The sequence below is a fragment of the Neophocaena asiaeorientalis genome, unplaced genomic scaffold (assembly GCF_003031525.2).
Source record: "Neophocaena asiaeorientalis asiaeorientalis breed wild unplaced genomic scaffold, Neophocaena_asiaeorientalis_V1.1 scaffold490, whole genome shotgun sequence".
Lineage (NCBI taxonomy): Eukaryota > Metazoa > Chordata > Mammalia > Artiodactyla > Phocoenidae > Neophocaena > Neophocaena asiaeorientalis.
Genome location: NW_020175079.1, coordinates 2803967 through 2830899, shown reverse-complemented (window position 1 = coordinate 2830899; position 26933 = coordinate 2803967). Strand labels below are relative to the sequence as shown.

The window sequence follows — 26933 nt, the reverse complement described above, 5'->3', positions numbered from 1 at the left end:
AAGCCTGTCTCATGTTCTTTAATATTTTAATCTTTAAAAGTGATGCAAGAGATTGTTAGATTTTTTTTTTTTTTTTTAAGTAGCAACCATAACCAACTGGGACACAAAAGGAATGGGTAAATAAAATAATCATATAATACATAATACAATAAATAATATAAAATAATAAGATTATGGAAGGAAACAAAATTACACTGCAGAATTAAAATCTTCTCCAGAGACAGTAGGAACAGAATTAACAGTGCAAAACAAAAAGAAATGAGTAATGTGAAATACAAAACAAAGTGATGAAAATTATTAGAGAAAAAAATGAAAACTTTGGGGCTTCCCTGGTGGCACAGTGGTTGAGAGTCCACCTGCCGATGCAGGGGACACAGGTTCGTGCCCCGGTCCGGGAGGATCCCACATGACGCGGAGCGGCTGGGCCCGTGAGCCATGGCCACTGAGCCTGCGCGTCCGGAGCCTGTGCTCCGCAACGGGAGAGGCCACAACAGTGAGAGGCCCGCGTACCGAAAAAAAACACGAAAACTTTGGAAACAAAGAATAGAAATCTAAGAAGCATTCGTGTTCTGGAGAAAGGAACGTATTAGATAGAACAGGAGAAAGACAAGAACCAAAGTGATTGTCAGGAAACAGGAGGCAGAAAATGACATTGGTGTAAAAATTAAAAGCCCCCTCACAGGGCTTCCCTGGTGGCGCAGTGGTTGAGAATCTGCCTGCTAATGCAAGGGACATGGGTTCGAGCCCTGGTCTGGGAAGATCCCACATGCCGCGGAGCAACTAGGCCGTGAGCCACAACTACTGAGCCTGTGCGTCTGGAGCCTGTGCTTCACAGCAAGAGAGGCCGTGACAGTGAGAGGCCCGCGCACCGAGATGAAGGGTGGCCCCCACCTGCCACAACTAGAGAAAGCCCTCGCACAGAAACGAAGACCCAACACAGCCAAAAATAAATGAATTAATTAATTTTTTTTAAAAGCCACCTCACAAAATTCCAGCCAAGATTAATGCAAAAACATATCGTTTAGCAGAGCATGGAAAACATTTTTTTAGTTTCACGGCTAATGAAATATTCCTACTAGTGTCCAGGAAGAAACAAAAATGATCTTCAAAGTGAAAGCTTAGGCCACCATCCAATCTCTTTGCTCCTCCCCTGCAATAAACAACACTGGAACTGGAGAAGTTCCAGTGGAGCTTGGAGGGGAAATTTTGTGCGATTCTAGAATTTTCTACCAAACTAAGTTGTCTGTCATGGGATGTGGGGAATGGGGAAGTATTATCAGATTAGAAGAACTCAGAAAATGTAATGTTCACAAATGCTTCATTGTCAAACTATTTTTTTAATTTTTGTAGCAGATAATTGGATGGAAGTCAGGTACTCAGGGTTGGGAGAGTCATAGAAAAATGGAACTGAGCATTGAAGTCAATTAAATACAATGAAATAGCAGTAGCTGTTATAAATGTTACAAAATTAAACGCAGAAGCCAAATACTCTAGAACAAGATGCAAATAGTAGAAAACGTGTCATGATAAATCTCAAATTAAACTTATGAAGACTATAAAGTGTCAGGTAAGAGATAGGAACATGAAGGTTTATAAATTTTCTTATCATACGTAAGGAAAGATGAGAAAATGCAGTTTAATTTCTTGAATTTGATAATATAAGAAATTATGGCTTAAGTAATGCAGTTGATAAATGGAAAGATATCCACCACTATAATCAAAACTAGGACAACTGTAGGGTTTTCTTTTTTCAAAAGACAAAAGGCAAGGAAAACCTAAGGAAGGTCTGAAGGCTAGAAAGCAGGAGGTGAACTAACAGAAGTACAGCCAAACATGTTTATAACAATATATGAAAATGTAACTGGACTCCACCATTGGAAGGCAAAGAATCTCACGTTAGATTTTTTAAAAATCCAACTCTATTCTCTTTGTAAGAAATGTACATTCTCTTTATGAGACATACCTTTTTTTGAAGTTTGTAAAAAACTTCTATTGAAATATAGTTGATTTACAGTGTTGTGTTAGTTTCAGATGTACAGCAAAGTGATTCGGTTATGTGTGAGTATATATATGTATGTGTATATATACATATATATGAAATGTGTGTATATCATATATATATTCTTTTTTAGATTATTTTCCGCTGTAGGTTATTACAAGATACTGAGTACAGTTCTCTGTGCTATACCGTAGGTCCTTGTTGGTTATGATTTTATATATAGTAGTGTGTATATTTTAATCCCCAAATCCTACTTTATCCCTCCCAAGAGACATACCTTTTTAAAAAGACGTGTGTATAATATAACACAGAAAGTTTAAAAACCAAAGGAGAGATGTTTAATGGAAAATGCACACAGAAAGAAAGCAAGCACAGCCATATTGATGTATAAACAGATGCTTTTTCCAATAGAAGGCACTTAAATATTTTTAATGACAGATTGTGTATATTGATAAGAACACACAGTACAATTCGGTACCCATTTCCAATGTGTGGGTCTTTTCCCCACACCACCAAGCAATTCTCCATCACCAGCTGGGTGTTCTACAGTTCAACTCAATTTTGACACTCTCTACCCAGAGACTATATCGGATCTCAGAAGTTAAGGACTTGAGCTCACAAGACTGCCCCCGACGCCACCACCTCAGATGCCAATCACAAGTCCAGCTTCTCACCTGTGCTCCTGATTGGCCTGTAAATCGGAGTTTCCCACAACCCACCCCTTGGGTTCTATTCATTTGCTAGAGCAGCTCACAGAACTCAGGAAATCCGTTTAGTAAACGGATTTAGTTTAGTAAACTAGATTACCAGTTTATTACAAGGCTATTAAAGGATACAAATCAATGGCTAGATACATAGGGTGAGATCCCAAACAAAAAGGCATCTGTCCTCATGGAGGTGGGGGCCTGGCATGGCAGCACATGGATGCATTCTGGTTCACTCACCTAGAAGCTCTCTAAACCCCCTCCTTCTGGGTTTTTATGGAGGCTTCACGACATAGCCATGGTTGATTAAATTATTGGCCATGAGTGATTGATTCAACCTCCAGCCCCTCTCTCCTCCCTGGATAGCAGGGGATGAGACTGAAAGTTCCAACCCTCTATTTATGACTGATTCCTCCGGTGACCATCTCCTCCATCTTTAGAGGATTTCCAAAAGTCACCTCATTAACATAAACTCCGTTGTGGATGAAAGGGGCTTGTTATGAATAATGAGACACCCATTTATGGCTCTGATGTGATTTCAGGAACTGAGGACAAGAAACCAAATATGACAAAGATGCTCTACGGCGTTCATCACTTAAGAAATTCCAAGGGTGTGGGGAGATGTGAGCCAGGAACAATGGACGGAAGACCAAAATATATACTTACTATAACTCCTAATATCACACATACCTCACGCATTCTGTAAGGGAGGCTGCCCATCCGTTTATCTTGATATCCTCCCAGTGCCTTTCCTGGGCTTTTTCGTACCCAGTACACTCTTCCCAGGTGTTACCATCTTTTCTGATGACTTTTATTATCATCTGTATGCAAATGACTTCCAGGTCATTAGCCCATATTTGTACATCCTACTGCCTCCTGGGCTGTTCTGTTGGGCTGTCCCTCCAGAACCGCCAATGCACACATCCATAATTTCACGTCACCTTTCTCTCCAGGCCTTTTCTTCCTCAGTTCCCATTCGGCTGAACGTAAAACCCAGGTGTGATCCTGATTGGTTCACTGAGCTTCACCCTCCACACACGAGTCATCTTGTCAAACTCTCTTACATGGCTCTTGAATGCCCTCTGTCGCCACAGTCCACAGTTAAAAAATGATTAAAGAAGACAATTTCGGCCATATCAGCAAACTTTATTTAACATTTCATGAAGCGGACAGGCTCCATTCCGAGAACTGCAAAATGGGGTAGAAGGCAGGAAGCTCTTATAGGATAAAGAAAAAAGAAGAGAAAAAACAGAAAATATTTGATTGACTGAGGTCACAAGGTCACCCTTGTTTGGCGTGAGAAAGCCCGGAGTTGGGTTGGCATTTGGGCGTTGGCCGACTGGACATACGGTGTTTCTGGTCAAGAGGAGTGTTTACAGGGACATGAAAGTTATCTAGGTTTTGGTTTGCTGGCGTGACACCCCGGGGCAGAATTGTCTTCATCTTGGGCCTGGCAGGCTACTTCAACACCACCATAGTTTCTAAACCTGTTATTTCAATAGCCTTCCCTCCGGTCATCTTGCAGCTTGTGCCGGCAAAGGGTAATTTTTCTCAGGCTCAATCACGATGAAGTGAGTTCTCTGTTGAAAGTCCTTTCGTGGCACCCCATCCTACCCAAAAGGTAAAACTAAGCTCCATTCCTCAAAATATTAAGCATAGAATTACCATTGATTTGGCAATTCCAATTCTAGGTGTATACCCAAAAAAACTGAAAACAGGGACACGAGCAGATGCTTGGACACTTACATTCATAGCAGTAACAGCCACAAGGCAGAAGCAATACCAGTATTCAGGGATGGATAAATAGAAAAACAAAGTATACATACAATGGAATATTGTTCAGCCTCAAAGAGGAATAAACACTACGACATTGATGCCACTGAACTGGACCCTTAAAAATGGATAAAATGGTAAATGTGTGTTATGTATATTCTACCACAATGAAAAAGTAAAAGCAAACAAGCAAAAAACAACCAAGCTGTGGATGGACCTTGAGATTATCCTAGTAAGTGAAGCAAGTCAGACAGAGAAAGACAAGTGTATCACGTATATGTGGAATCTTAAAAAAAAAAAAAAATGACACACATGAACTTATTTACAAAACAGAAACAGACTCACAGACATAGAAAACAAACTTATGGTTACCAAAGGGGAAAGAGGAGGGGGAGGGATATATTAGGAGTCTGGGATTCACAGAGGCACATACTAAATATAAAATAAACAAGGACCTACTGCATGGCACAGGGAACTGTATTCAGTATCTTGTAATAACCTGTAATGAAAAAGAACCTGAAAAGGAATATATAGATCTATATAACTGAATCACTTTGCTGTACACCTGAAACGAACACAACATTGTAAAGCAACTCTACTCCAATAAAAACAACAACAACCAAGCTCCTCTCCATGGCCTTTATTGACTCGCACCCCGCCCACAGCTCTCATCTCGGCCCCCGACCACCTTCTCGAGCTCCAAACTCAACACATGGCCGCTTGATGGACCTGTGAGCTTTTACATTCCCCAGGGGTTTCCAAGCCATCCTGGGTGGCCCTTATCACAGCGAGTTATCCCACTGAATTAAAATCACTCATTTGCTTGGCTTTTGAAAGCAATCAACATCTCGCTCACCTTTGTGTCTCCATCACAGTGTCTGGTGTGGAGTCAGCCTCAATAACCATTTGTTGAATGAGGAAATCCATCTTTCTGCTGTAAAGGATAGCCTCGTTTAGAAAATATTAGGACTAAAAACAATTTGTGGAGATGCAGTTATTTTCCACAGACTGCAGTGTGTTACTCATGGTCTTTGACACATCAAGTCATCCCCAGAAACTAAGGTTATACGAGATACAGATGATAATTATAAGACTACATAATACAATTAATAAGGATAACTATATTTGTGTAATTGACTCTACAGAGGTTTTACCATAAGGGAAGACTCCTTAGGTTCCTAAAAATAGCAGCCGTACAGGCTAAAGTGGATCTTTAACCAAGATTCACTAAAAACAGAATAAAACATCAAAAATCAAACCTAGAGGAAAGAAAAGCAAATAGGGTTAAAAATACCAAATGGGCTAGAAGAAGCATTGAGAGAAATTTTAAATTGTGGAACTGTTGTGCATAGTTACATGCTAACAGTGATGAAAATCTTTTGGCTGGTTTTCTGAAAAAGGACGTGATTTCAAAATTGACTCAGGGCTTCCCTGGTGGCGCAGCAGTTGAGAGTCCACCTGCCGATGCAGGGGACGCGGGTTCGTGCCCCGGTCCAGGAAGATCCCACATGCCGCACAGCGGCTGGGCCCATGAGCCATGGCCGCTGAGCCTGCGTGCCCGGAGCCTGTGCTCCACAACGGGAGAGGCCACAACAGCGAGAGGCCCGTGTACCGCAAAAAAAAAAAAAAATCAAAATTGACTCAAGAAAAATTTACAAGCTCAATGGATTGATCACCATGGAAGAAATACTTGTTGGCATTGTGCCCATATTGTTTTATAGTGATTTCTTTCAAACTTGTAAAAGACAGCTCTATTCTGACAATGCAGAAAACATGGAATTCTACTCAACTGATTTTGCTTAAGTATTAATATCCTCACATTAAAACATGACCCAGAGAACCAAATAAAAGGAAAACTATAGATTTCTGGAATCTCCATTTTTTCTTCTCTTTTTTTTTTTCTTTTTAAAATTTAATTAATTATTTTTTTTACATCTTTATTGGAGTATAATTGCTTTACAATGGTGTGTTAGTTTCTGCTTTATAACAAAGTGAATCAGATATACATATACATATGTTCCCATATCTCTTCCCTCTTGCGTCTCCCTCCCTCCCACCCTCCCTATCCCACCCCTCTAGGTGGTCACAAAGCACCGAGCTGATCTCCTTCTCTTTTTACAGCCCCTGACTAGTTCTTTTCACCTAATATCTGAATTTCAGCAAATTCTCAGCTGGTGAGAGTTTTTCCAGGTACTCTGGTCCTTCAAATTGGTCTTTCAGGAAATGGTTACTCATTTTCTCAGAGTTTCTTTGACTTTGTCATTCTTTGTCTCTAACCATGGCAGAGGGGCCCCAGATTTCCCATCTGTGAGGTCCATCACCCTCACCATGCATTTTGCCAGGCTTCTCTCGATATCCAGGCTAATATCCACATGCCCTCCTGTCAAATCTAAAGGGAGATTATGTCGTGGGTCAACCCTAAGTGTCTCGGAATTCACTTTCATAGTCAATTAAACTGTGATGCAGAAAACAAGTCCGCTTTACACACACACACTCCCCCTTCAATTATTCTTACTCATATAAATGGCTTTGAACTTGAGTCATTTAGGTTTCCAGCAAGTTCCAGTAACCCAATTTTATTTGTCAGAACAAGGGGCATATTGAAGGCCAGGTAGGAATTGCTTTACAAAGGAAGCAGGGGGAAAAAATGTCTCAAACTTCCTTCCATCATGATCCAGACTAACTTAAAACATTGATTTCTGTATTCAGTCTTGGATGAGTTATACTGCAGAAATCCTGAAGTCTTAGTGGCTAATAACCAGGGTTTATTTCTCACTCAGATTACATGCCCTTTGTGGATTAGTGCCATGTTGCACTCACTCTGGGACCTAGGATGAAGGAACGGCCCATATTTAGTGTGTTTTTGTGGCAGAAGAAAAAGAGAAATGGCAGAACACATGGATAACCTTGAGACTTCTCCTTGGAATTCCATCACTTTCATATAGATCACTTTCACCCTCGTTCAATTGGCCAAAGCCTGGTGCTAATGGGTAGGGAGATATAATCCTCTCACAGGAAGGGGAAAGAAATCATTGGAAATAATCTAACCAATTACAGCCCACACTCTTGCTCATAAATATTTATTTCCCTCCCTTTAGCCACAAAATATACTCATCCTTTCCCCAAGGGAGACACTCAAAAGTCCCATCCAATGACAACAGAAGACAAGATGTAGAATCTCAAGATGTACATCAAATCTGGGTGTGACTTCTCATGATCTGGAGACATATGAGCTGCAAAGTCAAATTACCCCCCTGAATCCACCCCATCGCCCAACACACACTCAATTTTTAGTAGTGGAACGGGGTCAGGTTAACCACCAAAAATATTCCCATCCAGAAAGCAAGCAATGGAACACGCATAGCAGTCCAAGTCTCGGAGCAATTCTGAAATCCTGTTGAACAGACCTTGAGGTGAGGTATGTTCCTTAATTAGACCCTAGTTGTGTTTCCTGGAAATGGTGCTTGATGTCGTTGCATGCTTTCATCACCATCTGGGAGATCCATCCTTTTCCTCTTGTTCTCTTTGTACTCACCTGATGAGGGTGAAACTGCACTCCTTCTCAGATGGGACTCGAACCCACGGGCTGGGACTTGAATCCACGATCCTTGACTAGAAGGGGACTAGAACCCAGTGTCTTTTTTTTTTTTTTAACATTTTTATTGGCGTATAATTGCTTTACAATGGTGTGTTAGTTTCTGCTTGATAACAAAGTGACTCAGTTATACATATACATATGTCCCCATATCTCCTCCCTCTGGCATCTCCCTCCCACCCTCCTTATCCCACCCTTCTAGCTGGTCACAAAGCACCCAGCTGATCTCCCTGTGCTATGCAACTGCTTCCCACTAGCCATCTATTTTACATTTGGTAGTGTATATATTTCCATATATACACTACCACTCTCTCACTTTGTCCCAGCTTACCCTTCCCCACCCCGTGTCCTTAAGTCTATTCTCTAGTAGGTTTACATCTTCATTCCCATCTTGCCCCTAGGTTCTTCATGACCTTTTTTTTTTTTTTTAGATCATATATATGTGTTAGCATACAGTATTTGTTTTTCTCTTTCTGACTAACTTCACTCTGTATGACAGACTCTAGGTCCATCCACCTCACTACAAATAACTCAATTTCGTTCCTCGGTATGGCTGGGTAATATTCCATTGTATATATGTGCCACATCTTCTTTATCCATTCATCTGTCGATGGACACTTAGGCTGCTTCCATGTCCTGGCTATTGTGAATAGTGCTGCAGTGAACATTGTGGTACATGACTCTTTTTGAATTATGGTTTTCTCTGGGTATATGCCCAGTAGTGGGATTGCTGGGTCATATGGTAGTTCTATTTTTAGTTTTTTAAGGAACCTCCATACTGTTCTCCATAGTGACTGTATCAATTTACATTCCCACCAACAGTGCAAGAGGGTTCCCTTTTCTCCACACCCTCTCCAGTATTTATTGTTTGTAGATTTTTTGATGATGGCTGTCTTTTGATTAAAACCACTCACCTGGTGTCAGGACTTACTGGAGCTCAGGTTCTTTTGCCTCATCACAGAAAGAACTCAGTGTGAGGCAAAGCGGCAGGCCAAGAGTGAGTTTATCAGCATAGGACGCTTGTGGGAGATACAAGTGGGCTGGCAAGGAAACACAGCCCTGAGAACAAAGAGGGCTACATTTTTATAATCAAATAAAACGTGGGGAGGAGAGAAGACCACCTCTTCCTCATTCTTGGGCAGATGTCATGGTGCTATTTAGATCATATATATATATTACTAAAATATGGTAATTTATCTCAGGTTTTGGTATAATGTCCCCTTTCACCTAGTTTCTTTCCCCTTTCACCTATATTTCTGTCCTGGCCACATGCAGAAATGCTACTCTTCAAGGACTCTTAACTCTCTGAGTTCATGTAACAGGATTCACATCCCGTATCTATTGTCTTGTGTTTTAAATATCAGGGTTTGTGGCTTGAGTGTGTCTGGCACTTGGATGCACCTGGTCTTTCAAGGTAGAGTAGATTGTTGCTAGGTTACTGGATTCTTTTCTTGAGTGGTTATTAGCTTACAACAGTCTCCCAAACTCCCTTAAAATTCCTTTTCTGTCTTAATCCCCTAGTGAGATTTCTAAACTGACTATTTAATTATCCTACTCTATCCCTATCAGGGGTATTGGAAAATATACCCTTCTTGGGGCCTCTGTAACTTATCCTCAAAGTGGCTTGTGCCCATAGAAGGTTGGGAGCCCAAAGATGATTTTAAGTTTTGAACAGTCATAGTCTTTTAGTCCCAGGCTGTTTGCTCTTGGCTCTCTCAAAAAGTTAGTCATTTTTAAAAATCCATTTAACTCCAGTTGGTTTCTGCTAGTATCCAAAATTATTTTTGAGACATACCTCTCTCTCTCTAAACTTAATGACCAGCTTTTTGGGAGAGCCACCTAACATATTCAGAGATTTTAAGAAGGGACATTTTGATTTGTTTTAATAGGCTTGGATTGTTATTTATAGCATTTCTCAATTTTATCTCTTCCTAGTAGGAGATGAGAAACAATTGCTTCTTTCAGTGCTGCAAGACCAGAAATTTTGGGGTTGTCTCTACTCCTGGCTTGCAAAACAATCAATTCTTTCCTGAGTTCATCACCTTTTTTTCAAATTGAGTATAATTAACATATAACATTATATCAGTTTCCTATGTATAAGATAAAGATTTGAAATTTGTATATACTGTGAAATGCTCACCACAAGAGGTCTAGTTAACATCCATCACCACACATAGTTACACATTTTTTGTGTGTGAGGAGAACTTTTTTTTTTTTTTTGAGGAGAACTTTTAAGATCTATTCTCTTAGCAACTTTCAAATACACAATACAATGTTATTAACTATAGTCACCATGCTGGATATTACATCTGCAGGACTTATTTTATAACTGGAAGTTTGTACCTTTTGACCCCCTTCACCCATTTCACCCACTCCCCACCCCCGTGCCTCTGGAAACTACCCATCTGTTCTCTGGATCCGTGAATACGGGTTTTATTCGTTGGTTTGTGGATTACGCACGTAAGTGAGATCATACAGTATTTGTCTTTCTCTGTCTGATTTAGTTCACTCTGAGCTCGTCTCTTTCTTGTAGATGAGCAACCAATCGCAACCAGAGCCTGCTGTGTCCCAAACTTTTTACCTAAAGCCACAAACCCATTCAATGTGTATCTGCCCTCTGAGTTATCACAGGAAACAACTTTACCAAATGTTTTGCTACTGCATAACATGGGTTGTTATCTTTCCAGCCTCCAATAACAGCTTTCTTATTTTCCTGGCCCTGCAATCCATACATCATCTTTTAGAATTTTTGTTATAGTAGCTTTTCATTTCTACGTACTAATTTCTATATTGTTGACGTAAACCAAGTTATACCAAATCTCTATGGCTACAGCGAAGGGCATTTGTTACTCCCATTACTTTTCCTTTTTGGGCTATCTTCTCCACTTTATCCTCATTCTGGGACCCCAACAGAAGGAACAGCCTCTTTGTAGGACAGAAGGAAAAGGACACAGGCTAGAACCACGCAATGGCTCTTAAAGATTTTAATCGATGTGACCTATGTTAGTTCTACTCACATTTCATTGGCCAAGAAAGTGACATGACCAAATCTGATAGAAATGGAGTGGAAAAGCAAATCGTCTCCCTTGTAGCGGAAGAACACAAGTGGAAACGCTACACCTTTTTTTCAGCTGTTCTTCCTCATAAACATGGCTTGGAACGTGCATTTTATCTTGTTAGAGCAAGATACATGCTGGCTTCTTGGAAGATTTAAAACTTTCTAGAGACATATGCATTGTCTGAAGTGTGACACACTCCAAAGTACATGAGGTGTGGAGGGGTGACAGCAGATGGCTGGATGAGTAGGAAACCAAACTAGCAGGTGGCATCTTTTTCTCCAAGATTCTCTACTGAGGGGGGAATCGCATTCCTTGAATTCCCGAGAAGTTCACAAGTGTGCCTGGAGCTGAGCGTGGCAGAAAACTGCTCATCTGATGTCTCGAAAAGCTGGGACAAATCTCTGTAGGAAGGCTTAGGGCTTGCTGGTCATGCCCCAAGCCGAGTTCTCACCCCCAAGTGCCCCAGACCCTCTCACTCCTCTCTTCTTTTTGTAAATTTGATTGATTGATTTTTGGCTGCCTTGGGTCTTTGTTGCTGCACACAGGCTTTCTCTAGTTGCAGCGAGTGGGATCTACTCTTCGTTGCGGTGCGGAGGCTTCTCATTGCGGAGGCTTCTCTTGTTGCGGAGCACGGGCTCTAGGCGTGTGGGCTTCAGTAGTGTGGCACACTGGCACAGTAGTTGTGGGTCGCGGGCTTAGTAGTTGTGGCTCGCGGGCTCTAGAGCACAGGCTCAGTAGTTGTGGGGCTCACGGGCTTAGTTGCTCCGCGGCATGTGGGATCTTCCCGGACCAGGGTTCGAACCCATGTCCCCTGCACTGGCAGGTGGATTCTTAACCACTGTGCCACCAGGGAAGTCCCCCTCTCACTCCTCTTTATCTCCACAGTTCGACATGCAGAGGATAACTCTGGAAGAGCTGAAGCACATCCTCTATCACGCCTTCCGGGACCACTTAACGATGAAGGACATTGAGAATATCATCATCAACGAGGAAGAGAGCCTGAATGAGACCTCGGGGAACTGCCAGACAGAGTTTGAGGGCGGTAGGTACCTCTGCTTCTGCTCTCTGCCTGGTCTGGGTTAGGCCAGCCGTTCCACATCCTCTGTATGAAAAATGGGTTTACAGTCTCTTGGGCCGAAGTGGCCTTGGACGGAAGCCACAAATCCAGGACCGAGGTTAAAAGATCCTTTTTGCCAAGATGTAGTAGGTTTCTTTTTTTTCTGCTTTTTTCCCCCAACTCTGCATTTTTGCAAGACCTGTATTGACCCTTCCTTCCTCCGGTGACCCTGAGGTCTGTGACTTGAGTGGCTTTGTGGTGTTGGCCTTTATTTAGTGGGGGCTGCATGGGGTGTCTGCAAACCTGGGTCAAGTCCAGTGGCTAATTGTGTGACCTTGGGCAAGGGGTGTATCTTCTCTGAATGAGTTTCCTCACCTATAAACATCAGGATAATTACACCTACTTCACAGGATCCTTAGGAATGAATGAATTACCTCCATTCTATGCTCTCTGAATGTACACTGGCCAACAAAAGCCCTGCTCATGAAAAAACTCTCATGAACTCCACCGAGAAAATAAGGCTCTCCTGGGGTCAAAAAAGAGACCCGTGAGAGGTCATTTTTCTTGGACTCACGAAGGAAAGCTTAAAAAAAAAAAAAAATAGGCTACCTTATTCCCTAATCAGTAGAGAGTTCCAGGGAAGTTAAATAATTGAATACCTCTTTCCAACTTTGAAAATCAAAGCTGCTTTAACAGCTCTGATGTACAGAAGTTTGTTTAATTACCTTAAAACAGCATAGCAGGCTACGGGCAATTTTTAACTTATTTAAGGTTGAGACTTTTTTAAAAGGTCTACTGTTTTTTTTCGGTTCTTTTTTTCTGAACATTACAACAAGCCAATGTGTACAGATGGTAAGCTGTCACATAGACACCAGAATGGAATTTGGTTCTTTGGTTTGGGAGCTGCTGTGTTAGAATCAGCCGAGGCCCACGACAGGCAGACAACACGGGGCTGAGCTTGTCTAGGTGGACCCAGTGGTACATCCAGACCTGGGCGTCCGTGGGCCCTGTGAGGGCTGAACTGCTACAGGAAACGGGAGGTGGCTTATACCCCAAGGTGACAAAATTAACTCGTCAGGGAAATAGGGAGTGGTGGGATTGGGGTCAACTTGACAGAAATGCCTCCTTGTTAAGGCGTTCACAGTGAAAATTTTCAAAAGTGCTGCGTACGGCAAACAAAACCCAGCTGTGGTCCAGAAGGTGCCTTGGTTGCCCTGCTTGGGACTTGGACCATAGCATCAATGTCTGCGTTTGGAGTTGGAGCCGCAGGGACCACACAAGGGCGGGAAGGTCACAGCCAACGCCGTCTGCAGGCAGGCAGGCAGGGGAATTGGGAGGACGAGGACGGGTGAAGAGCGCAGAGATTGGATTGAAATTTGAGAAAACAGCAGGCCTGGCTTCTCCGTTCCATCTTGATTTTAGCTGACAGACTCAGTGCTCAAACGGTAGAAGTATTTGGGGGCTCTAGTCGCCCTGCTGTGAGACACACTCTTGAAATGAGTAGGAAGAGTATTTCTGAGCACTGCATTTTCCACAAGAACCTATGTTCATGGATTGGTGCTTTATTCAGAGAAATGTCACAAGTCTTAGTACTTTCAGAAAGGTCAGACTGCCCTGGGAAAGAGTCTGAACTCTAAGCACTGTCTTTTTATTACTCAAAAGCTCATCTATTAATAAAATAAATAGCTAACTTGGGGGTTTCCAGATAGAAGTCTTCCTGGGTCTGCTTTAATGACTAGTGCATGTAGCATTAGCCGCACTTACCGTTTGGGGGTGATTGATAAGGGCCAGGGCCAGGGCACTGTGCTTTAAAATCCATGATCTTATTTAATAAAAGGAATACTATTTGTAACTCACACCTTGATTTCTTGAATGACCTCTGTGAGCTTGATTACATAATCCCTTTTACAGATTTTCATGTCAGAGAGGGTTTTTAAAATACATCAGCGCTTTTTGGCCCCAAACACAACCTCATCGTGTTTGCGTTTAGGTGTAAGATTTTTCCCATCTCGGATATGACCAAAGTCACCAGTGCATGTATTTTAATGCCCACGGCTCTCTCCAGATTCAGGAAAGGGGCTCCCTGATTTTACTCAGGGCAAAGGAGTCTGGGAAGAGATGGACGCACAGACACAGAATTCACCCTGGTGCCCTAGGACTGAGAGAGTCCATTTGAGACCTTGTGGTGACCTTGGCCTTCTCCCTGCCTTCTTTCCCCCATGCCTGCTGCCCACAAACGGGGACCTACTGGCTGTTTGAGCCTCTCCCTGCTTCTACCGATGCCTGATGGCGTAGGTGCATGGCTTGTGCTTCCTAAATCTTCTCGGCCTCCGGCTGTTTGCGCTGCCCCGTCGCCCCAGTGATCAACTCCTTCCTGTCTGCTCTCGCCCTTGACCCAGGCTGCCCCCTCGCCTGTCCGGCCACTTCAGCCAAGGCCTCGCTGACATTTCAGAATCCCCCTCCCACCTGTCAGCTGGCACCATCCCACATCTTGGTAAATCCAGCATCTAACTCTGTAGGGACAAGGTGATTGCCTTTCCTTCTTTCAATGATGGAACTTTTTTTTCTTTTGTTTGGCCGTGCACCACGAGGCATGCGGGATCTTAGTTCTCCGACCGGGGATCAAACCCCCACCACCACCACTGCGGTGGAAGTGCGGAGTCTTAACCATTGGACCACCAGGGAAGTCCCAGCAATGGAACTCTTATCTCTCCAAATTTTATCTTCTCTGCAACCCCAAATGACTGATGGGGGGACGGGAGCTGGGACATTTCCCCCAGGCCCCAGAGCCCCCCACAGGCCACCTCCACTCTTTCTGCTCCCCACTCAGGAAGCTCTCTCCTGCTCTTCTGAGAGCTTTGCCACAGCAAATATGTTCCCATGCTGATTGGCTCGCCTATAAAGCTGGGTGATCCATGGCGCTTGGAAATTCTGCTCTGTTTGGTGTCAGAGGAAGGAATCAAGGTGTAAGGACCTATTACACCTAAAGATGTAAGAAGTCTGCCTTAAAAAAGTAAAAGGGCACATCGGTCTCTGAGCAAAGAACGAGGCGATAGTCAGAGAAACAGGCATTCTGTAGCAGGGTCAGAATTTGAAGAAGCCCACGTCAGATGTCTTCGAGTTCAGCAAAGCTGGAGCTTCTGGAGTGAGGAAGAGGTTTGAAAACGCAGCAGCGTGTGTCCGTTAGAAATTAACAGGAGGGCTTCCAAAGGCCATCAGCGTCATTCTATGTCAATGATTATATTTTTCACTTCTATAAATCTTGGGTCTGGTACTTTCACAAAGGTGTTCGGATTCTGTCCATTAAGTCAGGAAATATTGATTATTCCTTCCACATGAATGGAAGAATAAAGAACAGAGAAATAGGCCAGGGGTCCAAAGGGTGTGGTACCCCTGATGGGAGAGGTTTGAGGGGTTATTTTGTCTTCTTTTTAGTTTTCATTTTGCCTTGATTTTGTTTTATTTATTGGATTTTTAGGTTAATACAAACAACGCACACACACACATATACACAGAGCCCCTCACACAGTCTGATCTGCCTAATCTTTACGGTGCGTAGGGCTCTGTGATCATAGGTAGGCGTTACCTTTTCCATCTTCTCCCAAGGAAAGGACAAGAGGAAATAGGATGAAATTCCAAGTTACATGTAAGGAACGTTTTCCTGACTTCTTCAGGAAGTCCTGAATTGGGGTGTCACACCATGGATAGAACCCACTTTCCTAGAGCACCAAAAGAAGTCACCTGCAGAAGCCCCTGGGAAGGCAGAGAAGAGACTAGAAGCTAGAAGGATCTAATGCAAGGATTCTGAAGTGGACTTTTCCTTCATTCACACCTGATTTCCAAGTGGAAAATCAGCTTGAGTCAGACACTTGCCCAGGTGTCACCCATGTGCTGGGTGCTTTGGGCAAGAGCTCACTTAACCCCACTCAGTTCAGGGGCTCTCTGGTGTTACCCACTGGTGGGCAGCCTGTGTGTCCCCAATCCAATGAGAATATTTCACTAAAAGTTGGACTTCCAGACCCTTCCAATCCCTCAGACATTTTTTTAAGTTCTTTACTAAGATAGATTATGCCTGATGTACTAATGTCTTATCACATGGGTCAGATACAAGAGTACGTGGCTACCCACAATGCCCAATCACCATCCATGCTAAATAAGAGAGGTTTAAGCTGGTTTGCTTCGGTGGGACCACTTGTAATCACCAGCTGTTTTGATTTTGGAGAACATAAGCTCAGTGACACTGAGAGACGAATTTCACATTTTATTATTTGGTTCCAGTCGCTGACATCTGTGAAACTAAGTGGTCTTGTGATTGAATCATCTATTTGCCTGTCACCAGATCCTTATTAAGTGTTCTTAGGATAAATTATGTTATGTACTAAGTCCAGGAGGAAAGGGATGAGGGAAAGCTGTCTGGCGTGCTTCCCAAGTGCTGGTCATTTGTTAACACGTTAGACCGACCTGTCAGCACGGCCTGAGGGATCAGTTCTGTGGTTCCTGTGGGACAGATGAGGGAACTGAGGCTCAGCAAGATGGAGTCATTTGTCCGAAGTCAAACTTCGAGTAAGGCTTTAAATCTAGGTCCACCTGACCAAACCCCGCCCTGGCTCCCCTTTAGTGGCCCTGGGTCATTTCCCCGAGCTTAGGCGTTTCAAAGACTCTTTACAGAACGACTCTTCATCATCCTCACTCCTTTTCCATTTCGTCGCCAGTGAAATCACATTATATTTGGAAGTCAAGTAGACGTGCAGCAAGATCTGTGTGTGAGCCCTTTCAAGATGCGTCCCCCAAGTCTTGTCCCTAAATGGAATACCAGCTGTCAGGGTTTTGTAGGCTTCTGACAACATGCACGGGAGACGGAAATCAAGCAGAAATCATCAACTGGGGAATAAATAGTTTCTGTGAAAGACGCGGCAAAGCTGCTCTGTACCATTCAGTACGATGGACAAGAGAAACAAATGTCAGAGTGGTGACCCAGGCCAGGTAGCCCCCAAAGCACCCCTGTGTAGTCATGTGGGTTCTGTTCCCTGCCCTGTGTAGACTAGCTGTGTGACCCTGGGAACTTATTTTAAAACTCTCTGAGCCTTATTTTTTTCCTCTGTCCGATGATGCAAAGATTGGACAACGGTGGTCATATCTAGATTCAAACATTTCTGGGCTCCTTGGAAGGTGAGAAAGAATTTTGCAGCCATGTCCCAGGGCTCCAGCTCAAGCCATCCCTGCTGAAGTCGCAGTGTTTCTGTCGGGATGTCAAATGCACACCTGGATTGGGAGACCTGGCTCATCACCTGGCCGTACACCTTGGGCATTTCATGCCCATTCAACTGAAAAGGGCATGATGTGTCATCCACACCATCTGCTCCCAGCTCACCAGGTGCCGTGACTTTCCTGAAATAAAACCTGTTCTCCTGGGGTAGATGTAGGAGGTTAAGGCGTAGGTGAGGTCCATGGCAGGTGGTGAGACAAGAGACAGTTTGAAAGGAAGTTGGGGCTTCGGACAAAAAAGGATTTTTCTTTTTCTAGTTGGGGACCTATTAAAGCAAACCTGTAGGAAAGTCTTCTGGAGCCATGAGTGAGGAGTGAAGGGATTCTGAAATACAAGATAGAGACCTGGAGAGCTATAGGCATGATAGCTAAGAACTCCAGCTCTGCACTCTGGACAGGGCTGGCTTAAAATCCTGCCTCACCACCTACAGATCACTTGAGTAAGGCACTTAAGTTTTTTTCATCTGTGAAATGGGAATCTTATCATGACCTACCTCATATGGTTGTTATGAGGATTAAATGGGGTAACACGTGAGATAGTACAACGCTTAACACATTAGTAAGCAATCATAACAAACAAAACTGGCCGGTCCCTGGTCCCAGTTCTCTTCTTATTGTTACTTTTTACCTGGAGACATTGCAGAGTATGTACTGCTGGAACACCACATCTTTGAAAGATGGTGCAGGGACCAAATTTACAGGGTTTGAACCATCCTCTTGACACATTTCATCCCTGAAGTTAAGTCCTTGCCAACGTTGGAGTGCCCAAGAGTATTGGTCAAGACTCTTTTGGCTTCAAGTAACAGAAACTCAACCCCCACCCCATTAAACTAAAAAGCACTGGCTCAAATAATGGGGGAAGCCAAAGGGATGAGCTTTGGCTGACTTGGACCCAAAGAGCTCAAGCAACATTCTCTCCCTGCCCCCACCTTGCTCTCATTCTCTCTGTCCTTTCCTCTCTGTTGGCATCATTCTTGGGCAGGCCCTCTCTCCCCAAGGTCAACAGGATTCTCTCTCTTGAGATTCAGCTCCATTCCAAGAAGGGGCTCCAAATCTGCTTGGCCCGTGTGCCTACCTCTGGACAAGCCAAGAGCTTAGGGTACTCTACTGGCCAATCTGGTTTGTTACTAGTGGAAAGGTGAGGCCCTGGATTGAGAGTTCCACCAGGTGGAGAGGCACAGATCCCCAAACCAAAAGATGAATTTTGTTACATGAAGGGGAAGGATGGCTGGAAAGACCAAAATAACACCTGGCCACACCATGCCAGGGAGCCTTGCAGGACCCTTAAAGCCAGACACAGCTGTCTGACACCCGGAAACCCAAGATGATTTTGTGGTGACGAAGGGCCAGCTCATACCCACACAAGTACAGGTGGCCTGTCTTCCTCCTACGAAAGCATCACCTGTTCCCTTAGAGACCACATCCTCCACCTCTAACTTCAGGTCTTACCTGGGTGCCTGGACGCTCTGTTATCACCGATGAAAAATCTCTTTCACAAGCTCTTAATTAACTCCACCTTAGACCATGGAACTATCCAATTTCATACAATCATGAAGTGTCAGACCTGGAAGGATCACAGAACTCTAGCTCCCATACCTAGTAGATCTGGCTAATTGTTAGAATCATCTGAGCTGGGTTTTATATTGTTTTACCATTTCCTGAGCCGCAAACTCCCTGCCAGGAACAGCACTTACGTACATCTGCATTAGGGCAGTTAGAATTGTTATGATGCTGACTTGCCTTATTTGGGAGCCAGTGTCTCTGAAGATTGAAGCCAGAAGGATTATGAACCCATTCTACATAGGCTCACCCGGCTGGTCAATGGCAAAATCCGTGTAGACTCCTGTGTCCGGGAAAAAATTCGAGAGCCACTGCCTGGCATTTGCCGAGCAGAGCCATGTGAACCTCTGTCAAAATAAGAAGGGGAAGGAGCAGTCTGTCACTAGAGCTTACAAACCCAGGTCCTGCCACAGCAGCCAGGAGTCTGCTGGTGCATGGACTCGCTAATGAACTTTTAAGAAAACAGGAAACCTCCCTTCTGTGTCCTCCTGTGTCAACCTCCCCTGACTCACATTTCATCCCCATGTACCTTCTGGACTCCTACTGTGACAAGTACTATGTAGAAAGATATCAACATCTACTGGGAAGAAAAACATAGAAAAGATCACCAATAGCATGATGTATTCTTGCCATTTTCAGTGCTCAACGAGATCCAAAAAGGAATAGGTTCCTCGACAAGTTAAACATAGAGTTGCCATATGACCCAGCAGTGTGGCTCTAAGATTTGTACCCAAGGGAACTGAAAACACGTCCACACAAACACTTGTACATGAACGTTCATAGCAGCATTATTTATAACAGCCAAAAAAGTAGAAACAACCCAAATGTCCGTCAGTTGGTGAATGGATAAACAGAATGTGGTACGTCCATCCAATGGAATATTATTCAGCCACCAAGAGGGATGAAGTACCCACACATGCTACAGCATGGATGAACCTGGGAAAGATTATGTTAAGTGAAAGAAGCCAGACACAAAAGGTCACATAGTGTATGATGCCATGTATATGAGATGCCCAGAATAGGCAAATCCATAGAGACAGAAAGTAGATTAATGATTACCAGGGGCTGGGGAGGGAGGGCGATGAGGAGTGCCTTCTAATGTGTATGGGGTTTCTTTTTAGGGTGATGAGAACTTTCTAGAATTAGGTGGTGGTGATGGTTTCACAACCCTTGGGAATGTACTAAATACCACTGAATTGTACACCCTAAAAGGGTGAATGTTATGGTATGTGAATTCTTTCTCAATTGAAAGTAAATATTAAGAGCTAGATTTTTTAAAAAATTAAAATATCAGGCCCTTTGAGAGCACGATAGATGTTCAGGAGAAGCCTCATAGGAAAGTGAAGTTTAGGTTAGGCCTGGAAGAAATGAGAGGGAAGGTAAGCGGACACCCTTAACAGAGGGAAAGGTATGAACAGTGCTGCAGAGCCTTAGGTAGAGAGCATAGCTGCTTGGCTGAGACAAAGGTCGCTGGGGGAGGGGAGGAGGGGTGGTCTAGGGACAGAGGGGCAAAGGGGATAGGAGGTGATCTGCGGTCCTGCCTACCTGCTGAGCTTAGGAACTGGATAGAACTGCTTCCCCCAGCAAGGGGGGGCCTTCAGGGAGACTGCAGGGCGTGATGACGCATACCAAGCACTGCTCCAGGAAGGAGTCTGGCTGCAGTTCAGGATGAATAATTGAAGGAAGGGACCAAAGCAAAGTTTTGGGAGCATCTGCTGTAGTCTCAGCCCGGGGCTAGAGGCTGCAGGAAACAGGAGAAAAACCATCAGATCTTTTCTCCAGCCCTCAGGGGATACAGGAAGGATACCTTGCATTTCTCTAGCAAGTCAGGGTTGCACAATAGTTTTTGATTTTTTTATGAGCCCGTTGATCTCCGAAATAATTTTTGAAATTAACAGAACAATTATCATTAGCTCCTTTTACAGAGAGAGAAACTGAGGCTCAGAGAAATTCAGCCTCTTGCCCAGGGCTCTTCCTAAGTGGCAGTGAAGAGAAGAAGCCATATCTCCAACTCACAGTTCATCCTGGGCTGACCTGTCATCTTGTTGGGGAAACCAAGTGTAGACACTGAGAATGAATAAGTACACAAAAATATAGCGCAATGCAAATATATGATAGCCAAAGACAGGCATTAAATTATTATCAACAAACACATTAATCAGTGCTGCGTTATACTGTCGACCACACCAAGTGTTTGAAGGACATTTCTTTTGGATCTTCCTCTGGCTGTACTTTCTATCACTAAACAAAAGATCAGGAGAGAGTTTGTGTAGAACTTTTGAACCTGGATATTAGAATCAGACGTGGGTTCAAATCCCACCTTCACCATTTTCCGAAAGACCTTGGACTCTACTTCTCGGAGCTTCAGAGCCCTCACCTACCAACTGAGGGTCACACACCCAATTCACAAAGGACTATCGCTATTAATTCTGCAAGGGCGTCTATAAAGCACATAGGCGTACCTTGCCCACTGAGGTGGGTGCTCAGTAAGTAAAGGGGAATTTTTTCAAGGTTTCCATATAGGAATTAGCATTCACTGGGCACAGACAACATTCAAGTACCTTCCTATGTTCATAATCCTCACCACAAGGTAGGTCTTATTTACCCACATTTTATAGACGGGGAAATTGAGGCCCAGGGAGCTTGGCTTGCCCCAGCTCACACAGCTGCAATGTGGGCTAAGATCATTGCGATTAAGATTGGTGTCTGGCTTCTTCACTCTGCCACACAACTTACATCAGAACTGGATGTGAAAGAATTCTCATCCTGGGACTTCCCTGGTGGCATAGTGGTTAAGAATCCACCTGCCAATGCAGGGGACACAGGTTCAAGCCCTGGTCCAGGAAGATCCCATGTGCCGTGGAGCATCTAAGCCCGTGCGCCACAACTACTGAGCCCGTGTGCCTAGAGCCCGTGCTCTGCAACAAGAGAAGCCACCGCAATGAGAAGCCCGCGTACCACAGTGAAGAGTAGCCCCCCGCTCGTCGCAACTAAAGAAAGCCTGTGCGCAGCAATGAAGACCCAACGCAACCAGACATTAATTAATTAATTTAAAAAAATAAAAAAGAATTCTCATCCTTGCACAGAATCTGAATTAAAGTCTCTAATCTCCAATGATGGTGGGTTTCAGAACTACCCAGGAGAGAGGTGGAAGCTGCACTTTGCCTATAGTACTCACGTCTGGATCCAGACTGGCATGACCTCACGTACAAACTATTAGGTCCCCAGGCCTTGCCTCCTTCCTTATCTCTCCCCTCCTACTGCTTTGAAGGATTTTTAGATCAAAGGTGCAGCCACTCTCCTGGGGGATAATCCTCTTGCCTGTAACCTTGTTTTCTGAGTGTCCTTCACAAAGAAGGGCTTCAGCAAAAAATTTCTCCCTCAGCCCAATCACACAATTTTTCTTTTCCTTAAGCCTTCGCCAGCCCTCAAGATAGGAAGGTAGATGTCTGCCTTCAGAAGCAGTTTTATACTGAGGAGCTGCCGGAATAAATTATAGTCCTCAGAATGTGTTAGATACGCCATTTCCACATCCTCACCTTATTTTCTGCTTTGGGTCCTTTCCTTCCCAAACACCACCTCCCTTTTCCTTCCTGAGGCTGATATAACTTTTTACATTTGCCCACTTCTGGGGGCAGGCATGTCTCTGCACCGAGGAAATTTTCTTCCTCCAGGTAAGAACTTATAAGATTCTAAGACCCAGACAGGATGAGCGAGTAGTAGAGAACTGAGCCAAAAATACTTTCAATCACCAAGGGACCCAGTGGACCCAGAAGGATTAAAGATACCAAGACAAGGCCTAAGAGACTAAGGCAGAAATAACCGACAGGTATTGGGGAGGGAGCCGGGAGCTGTGCCCCGGGCATTGGGCCTCTCTGAAGTGTGGCTTGCTGGAGAAACCTTCCGGTGGATGTAATTTGTAGAGGCCCCCCTGAGCCTTGTCTCAGGGGAAGGTCCTTTGCCTTTGGAAACATCACCCACTTCCTGCTTCTTCCCTGCTATTTCTAGGGCATGAGAGGAGCCACTCAGTGTCAAAGGGGAGAGGGGTGTGAACTTGAACGTTTTTTTTAGGTTTTTTTAAAGGCATGTGGACCCTACCTTGACCTTTTCTTTTGCCTTCTTTCCAGCAGAGAGTAATTTTAAGGGAAATTACACTTCTTTTCTTTCTTTTTTCACTCAATTTGGCCTAAAGAAAAACCACTTTCCCTCAGCTGGTGGTTGTTTGCAAAGGTACAGTAGAATGTCTAGCAGAAGGACCCCTTTGCAAAATGCAAGGTAATCTGAAAATGTTCTTCAGTCCTGGCCTTGGGTTTCTGCAGTACCCACACCCCGATGTCCCTAACACACACCTACACACACACACAGCCCTCCTGCCCCCAGCAACTCAAGCTCTATCAGATTCTTGGGCCCCACCCAGATGTACTGAACCAAAAAGCCTGGGGCTGGGGCCCGGAGATCCCCTAATCACCTGCAGAGCTTATTAAAAATACACACTCCTGGCCTCCACCCCCATAGATGTGGATTCGGTCATTCTGTGATGGGGTGGGGGAATTCGCATTGACATCAGACTCCCAGACGGTGCCGAGGCAGCTGGTCCAACGAGTAGCCCTGGTGTAGGTCGCCTCCCGCCAGCCTCCCAGGAAGGGATTTCTTCCACAAGCTAAGTGGTAAACTGTGTGTAAAGCTTACTGCGGGACCAGGACGGACAGGGAAGGAGGTGTAGACAAAAAGAGGAAAGAGAAGGAAAAGAAATTCTGGTGTGGGAAGCAATGCCTGGAGGAGAGAGCCGTTCTTTCCTTTCTTGTTATTTCCATTTCCCTATTTCTGGCCCATATTCCTAACCCACTAGTTAACGCCTTCTGATCGAGACCAACTAATGGTTTCTCGTGGGCCTTATAAAAATGGTGACTCAAGACCTGGCCCAACAAAAGGATTAAGACAGCGCCACCCCAGGACCCAAGGTCAGACCCTGGGGGCCGCAGGATCTGGGGGCAGGGACACCCTGCCTCCGAAAAGCCTGAGAGGATTCTGCACCTCCTTGCTTCACGCGGGTCCTATCCACAGCTCACGTGGTCTCCACAACCCAGATTTCAGCAGGCACCACGATCACCTAGTTAAACTGGGGAGATCACTGGCCAGAGTCCCCCATTCAACAGCTCTGTGGGGAGCATGGGCCGGCCTGAGAATCTGCCTTTTTAAGAAGTTCTTGGTGCTGTGATGTAGCTTACCCAGGGACCCCGCGCTCGAACCACTGCTGCGCGTATCTGCCATAATGCCAGAAGTCCCTTAGAGTCATTTCAACTGGCAGCCACCCAAGAACAGTCCTGGGAAAGGTAAGTGGCTTCCAGCCCATCCTGTAGGGATGCATCCGAACCTCGCTCTGTCTGTAACAGCTGCCTCAAACACGGGAGGCTGGCTTTCTGCAGAAACGACATGGCCAGGCCTGGATGATGCCTTTGGTGAGACTCACGCTGAAGATGTGGTGTATCTCCTCGCTCCGAAATCGCTGTAGCGCTATTGCATCTGGAAGCCTAGACCTCACTTGGAACACATCTGGCACGATTTTTGAAGTTTGGCCACTTCATACCATTTGCCAGGAGCAGGGACGCCCAGTCTCTTCTGAGAGCTGACCTAGAGATGCTTTACTTGATGTGACCGGTCTTCTTCCTGTGGACCGGTCCCTGGGCTCGTTGAGGAAGAAGTGCAATCTGTCTCACTGTGTCATTTCTCTCTTCCCTCCCTGCCTTCCCTCCGTGCCTCCTTGCCCTCTGCCCTACACCCCACTCCAGTGCATTCCCAGAAACAGAACAGACAGACCTGCGTCCGGAAGAGCCTCATCTGCGCCTTCGCCATGGCCTTCATCATAAGTGTCATGCTGATCGCGGCCAACCAGATCCTCCGGAGCGGCATGGAGTAGCGGCCTCCCCGGCAGCTGCGTTCCTGGCTCACGCGCATGTGCTTGCCCCGCGGGCAGATTCTTCCTCCACAAAAAAAGCAGATACGGACGGTGCAGACGCGGCACAGTCCAGCGAAGAACCCAAGGTTGCAGTGCAACCCGTGTTGTTGCAAACCCACTTCATCCCCTTGGCAGGTACACAAAAGGGCTGTCTTCAATGCTTTAATGGTCTTGTTTCCTAATGCAATAAATAGCCGCCTGTAGGAACTCTAAAGAGAAACTTCATCTTCATCTCGGAATTCCCATGGCCATCCAGGTTGGCGGTGTAAGGCAGCAAGAGAGAGGCGGAACACGCAATCACCTCCGCGCCCCGTTCTTTCAACCCAGGGGTCAACTGGAGACTCCCTCCCTCCCCCACCCCAGGGCAACCCTCAGTGCCAAGAAGCTGACTTCTGAGTTGCTGCAGAAGTGGGGGCTTCCCGTCCTACCCTGACTTCCTTCCCCAACCTAGTGGAGGCCCCCCGGCAAGGCATGAGGGGAAAGCCATCGAATGGGGTGCAGCGCCCAGCGGTCTGCAAGTTGCACCCCCTTCGCTTCTGTTCTACTGCCTTTTCTACAGGACTCTTGTTGGCAGAGTTGGGGAGCTCTCGGTTTCCGTCGGCACTTGGCTTTCTGTTCCTAGAGCCCATCGCGCACCAGCATTTTGGAATCTGCAGAGAGCCTTTCTCCCAGCTTTGCCGTCTGTGCTGCCATTTAGACAAAAAAAAGAAGCATAACCGTGGGCATCTCTATCACGTAGACACACAGACAGACGTATATATTGGGTTTCTTCATGTGTGACATCCATCGTCCCTAATTGCTTTACTGCTGATAGAAGCTTGTCCTCCGACACACATCCCTGCCTCCCTGGGGTGGGTCGTTTGGGGATGGAGAGGGACACAGGCTGGTGGTGAGGAGGTATTGCAAGCCACGCCCCAGTGGTCCAGAGTGATGGAGTCCAAACACATCTCCACGCTGGGCGGCCACTGCAAGTTAAGGTCCTTGTACATCTCACCTTTCTCTCATCTTCCGATTTGCTTTCTTAATCTGTCTTCCCAGACAGAAAGAGAAACACCAACCCAAACGGAAAGCTGGAAAGATCAAACCACTGTATTTTACGTAACGTCTTCAGGCAGTCAGATTCTGCAACTGACTCATTTTCACAAGAAAACAAAAAGATGTTAATGAGCTTAGCCAACTCGACAGGTGAAATACTTCTGTTGGGGAAGGGAACCGAAGCCAACCCCATTTCAAATTTGCAGTTTCCTGACTTTTCCTAGATGCCATATCCACCGCTGCTATTCATTCAAGCTTGCATAGTCTGACTAGCCAATAACCTTTCGCTGTAATTCTTCCCTCTGTACGTTTCCAAGCTCAGGTCTTTATTTCTGTGATTGGAGTTGTCTTACTCTTCTTTCTTTCCGTTGCATCTTAAAGCTACAAGCTATTCCCCTCTCCCTTTTCCCTTTTCGTTCAGTATGGAGGTGCCAGAATTTTTCCTCTCTTGCTGCAGCCGGGTGGTTTTGGGGTGCGGTGTGTGTTTATGAATCCCTCCTCAAGCCTCCCCTCTCTCTCTGCTCTCTCCCTCTGATCTTCTCAGACTTGGAGCATCCAAGGTCCCAGTTTGGGGTCTTCTTCCAAATCACCTCTGCAAGCACTTTGGGCAACAGCCTGGGAGCAACTCTAGAAACCTCCCCACTGCAAATATCCATGATGAGCACAAGTAAAACTAGGGATTGAGCCGTAGTATGGAGGAGGGAGCAGGTGTAAGCTCCCGGGAACCTGGGAGGTTACAAGTCCCTCTGTGAAAATGCCTGGGGTCCCACACATCCAGGCCAAGTAAGGCAATGGCCTGCCTGTCCCTGTAGCCTGCCCTGCCCCGCTAGACACTTCACGTGTGTCTATCTCTCCTCTCTCCCCTCTCACCAGACTCACCTCGGTCCCTCAGGACCAGGCTTCAGAACGAGAACAGGTCCAAATGCAGAA

General features: G+C 45.1%; 1 protein-coding gene across 2 annotated transcripts in view; it reads left to right on the top strand.

Annotated features, from left to right (window-relative positions):
• CALN1 (calneuron 1) overlaps positions 1-25908 on the top strand; it is a 457364-nt gene extending 431456 nt beyond the window's left edge. The window contains exons 4-5 of one of the 2 annotated variants that reach the window (XM_024764136.1): positions 12016-12172; positions 24802-25908. In XM_024764136.1, coding sequence (XP_024619904.1) covers positions 12016-12172; positions 24802-24929 — 285 coding nt within the window. In that variant the 3' untranslated portion in view covers positions 24930-25908. Of the gene's footprint in view, positions 1-12015; positions 12676-24801 lie in introns of those variants that run through there. The other variant, XM_024764135.1, reaches the window with a different exon arrangement.
• Positions 25909-26933: the final 1025 nt, after the last annotated feature.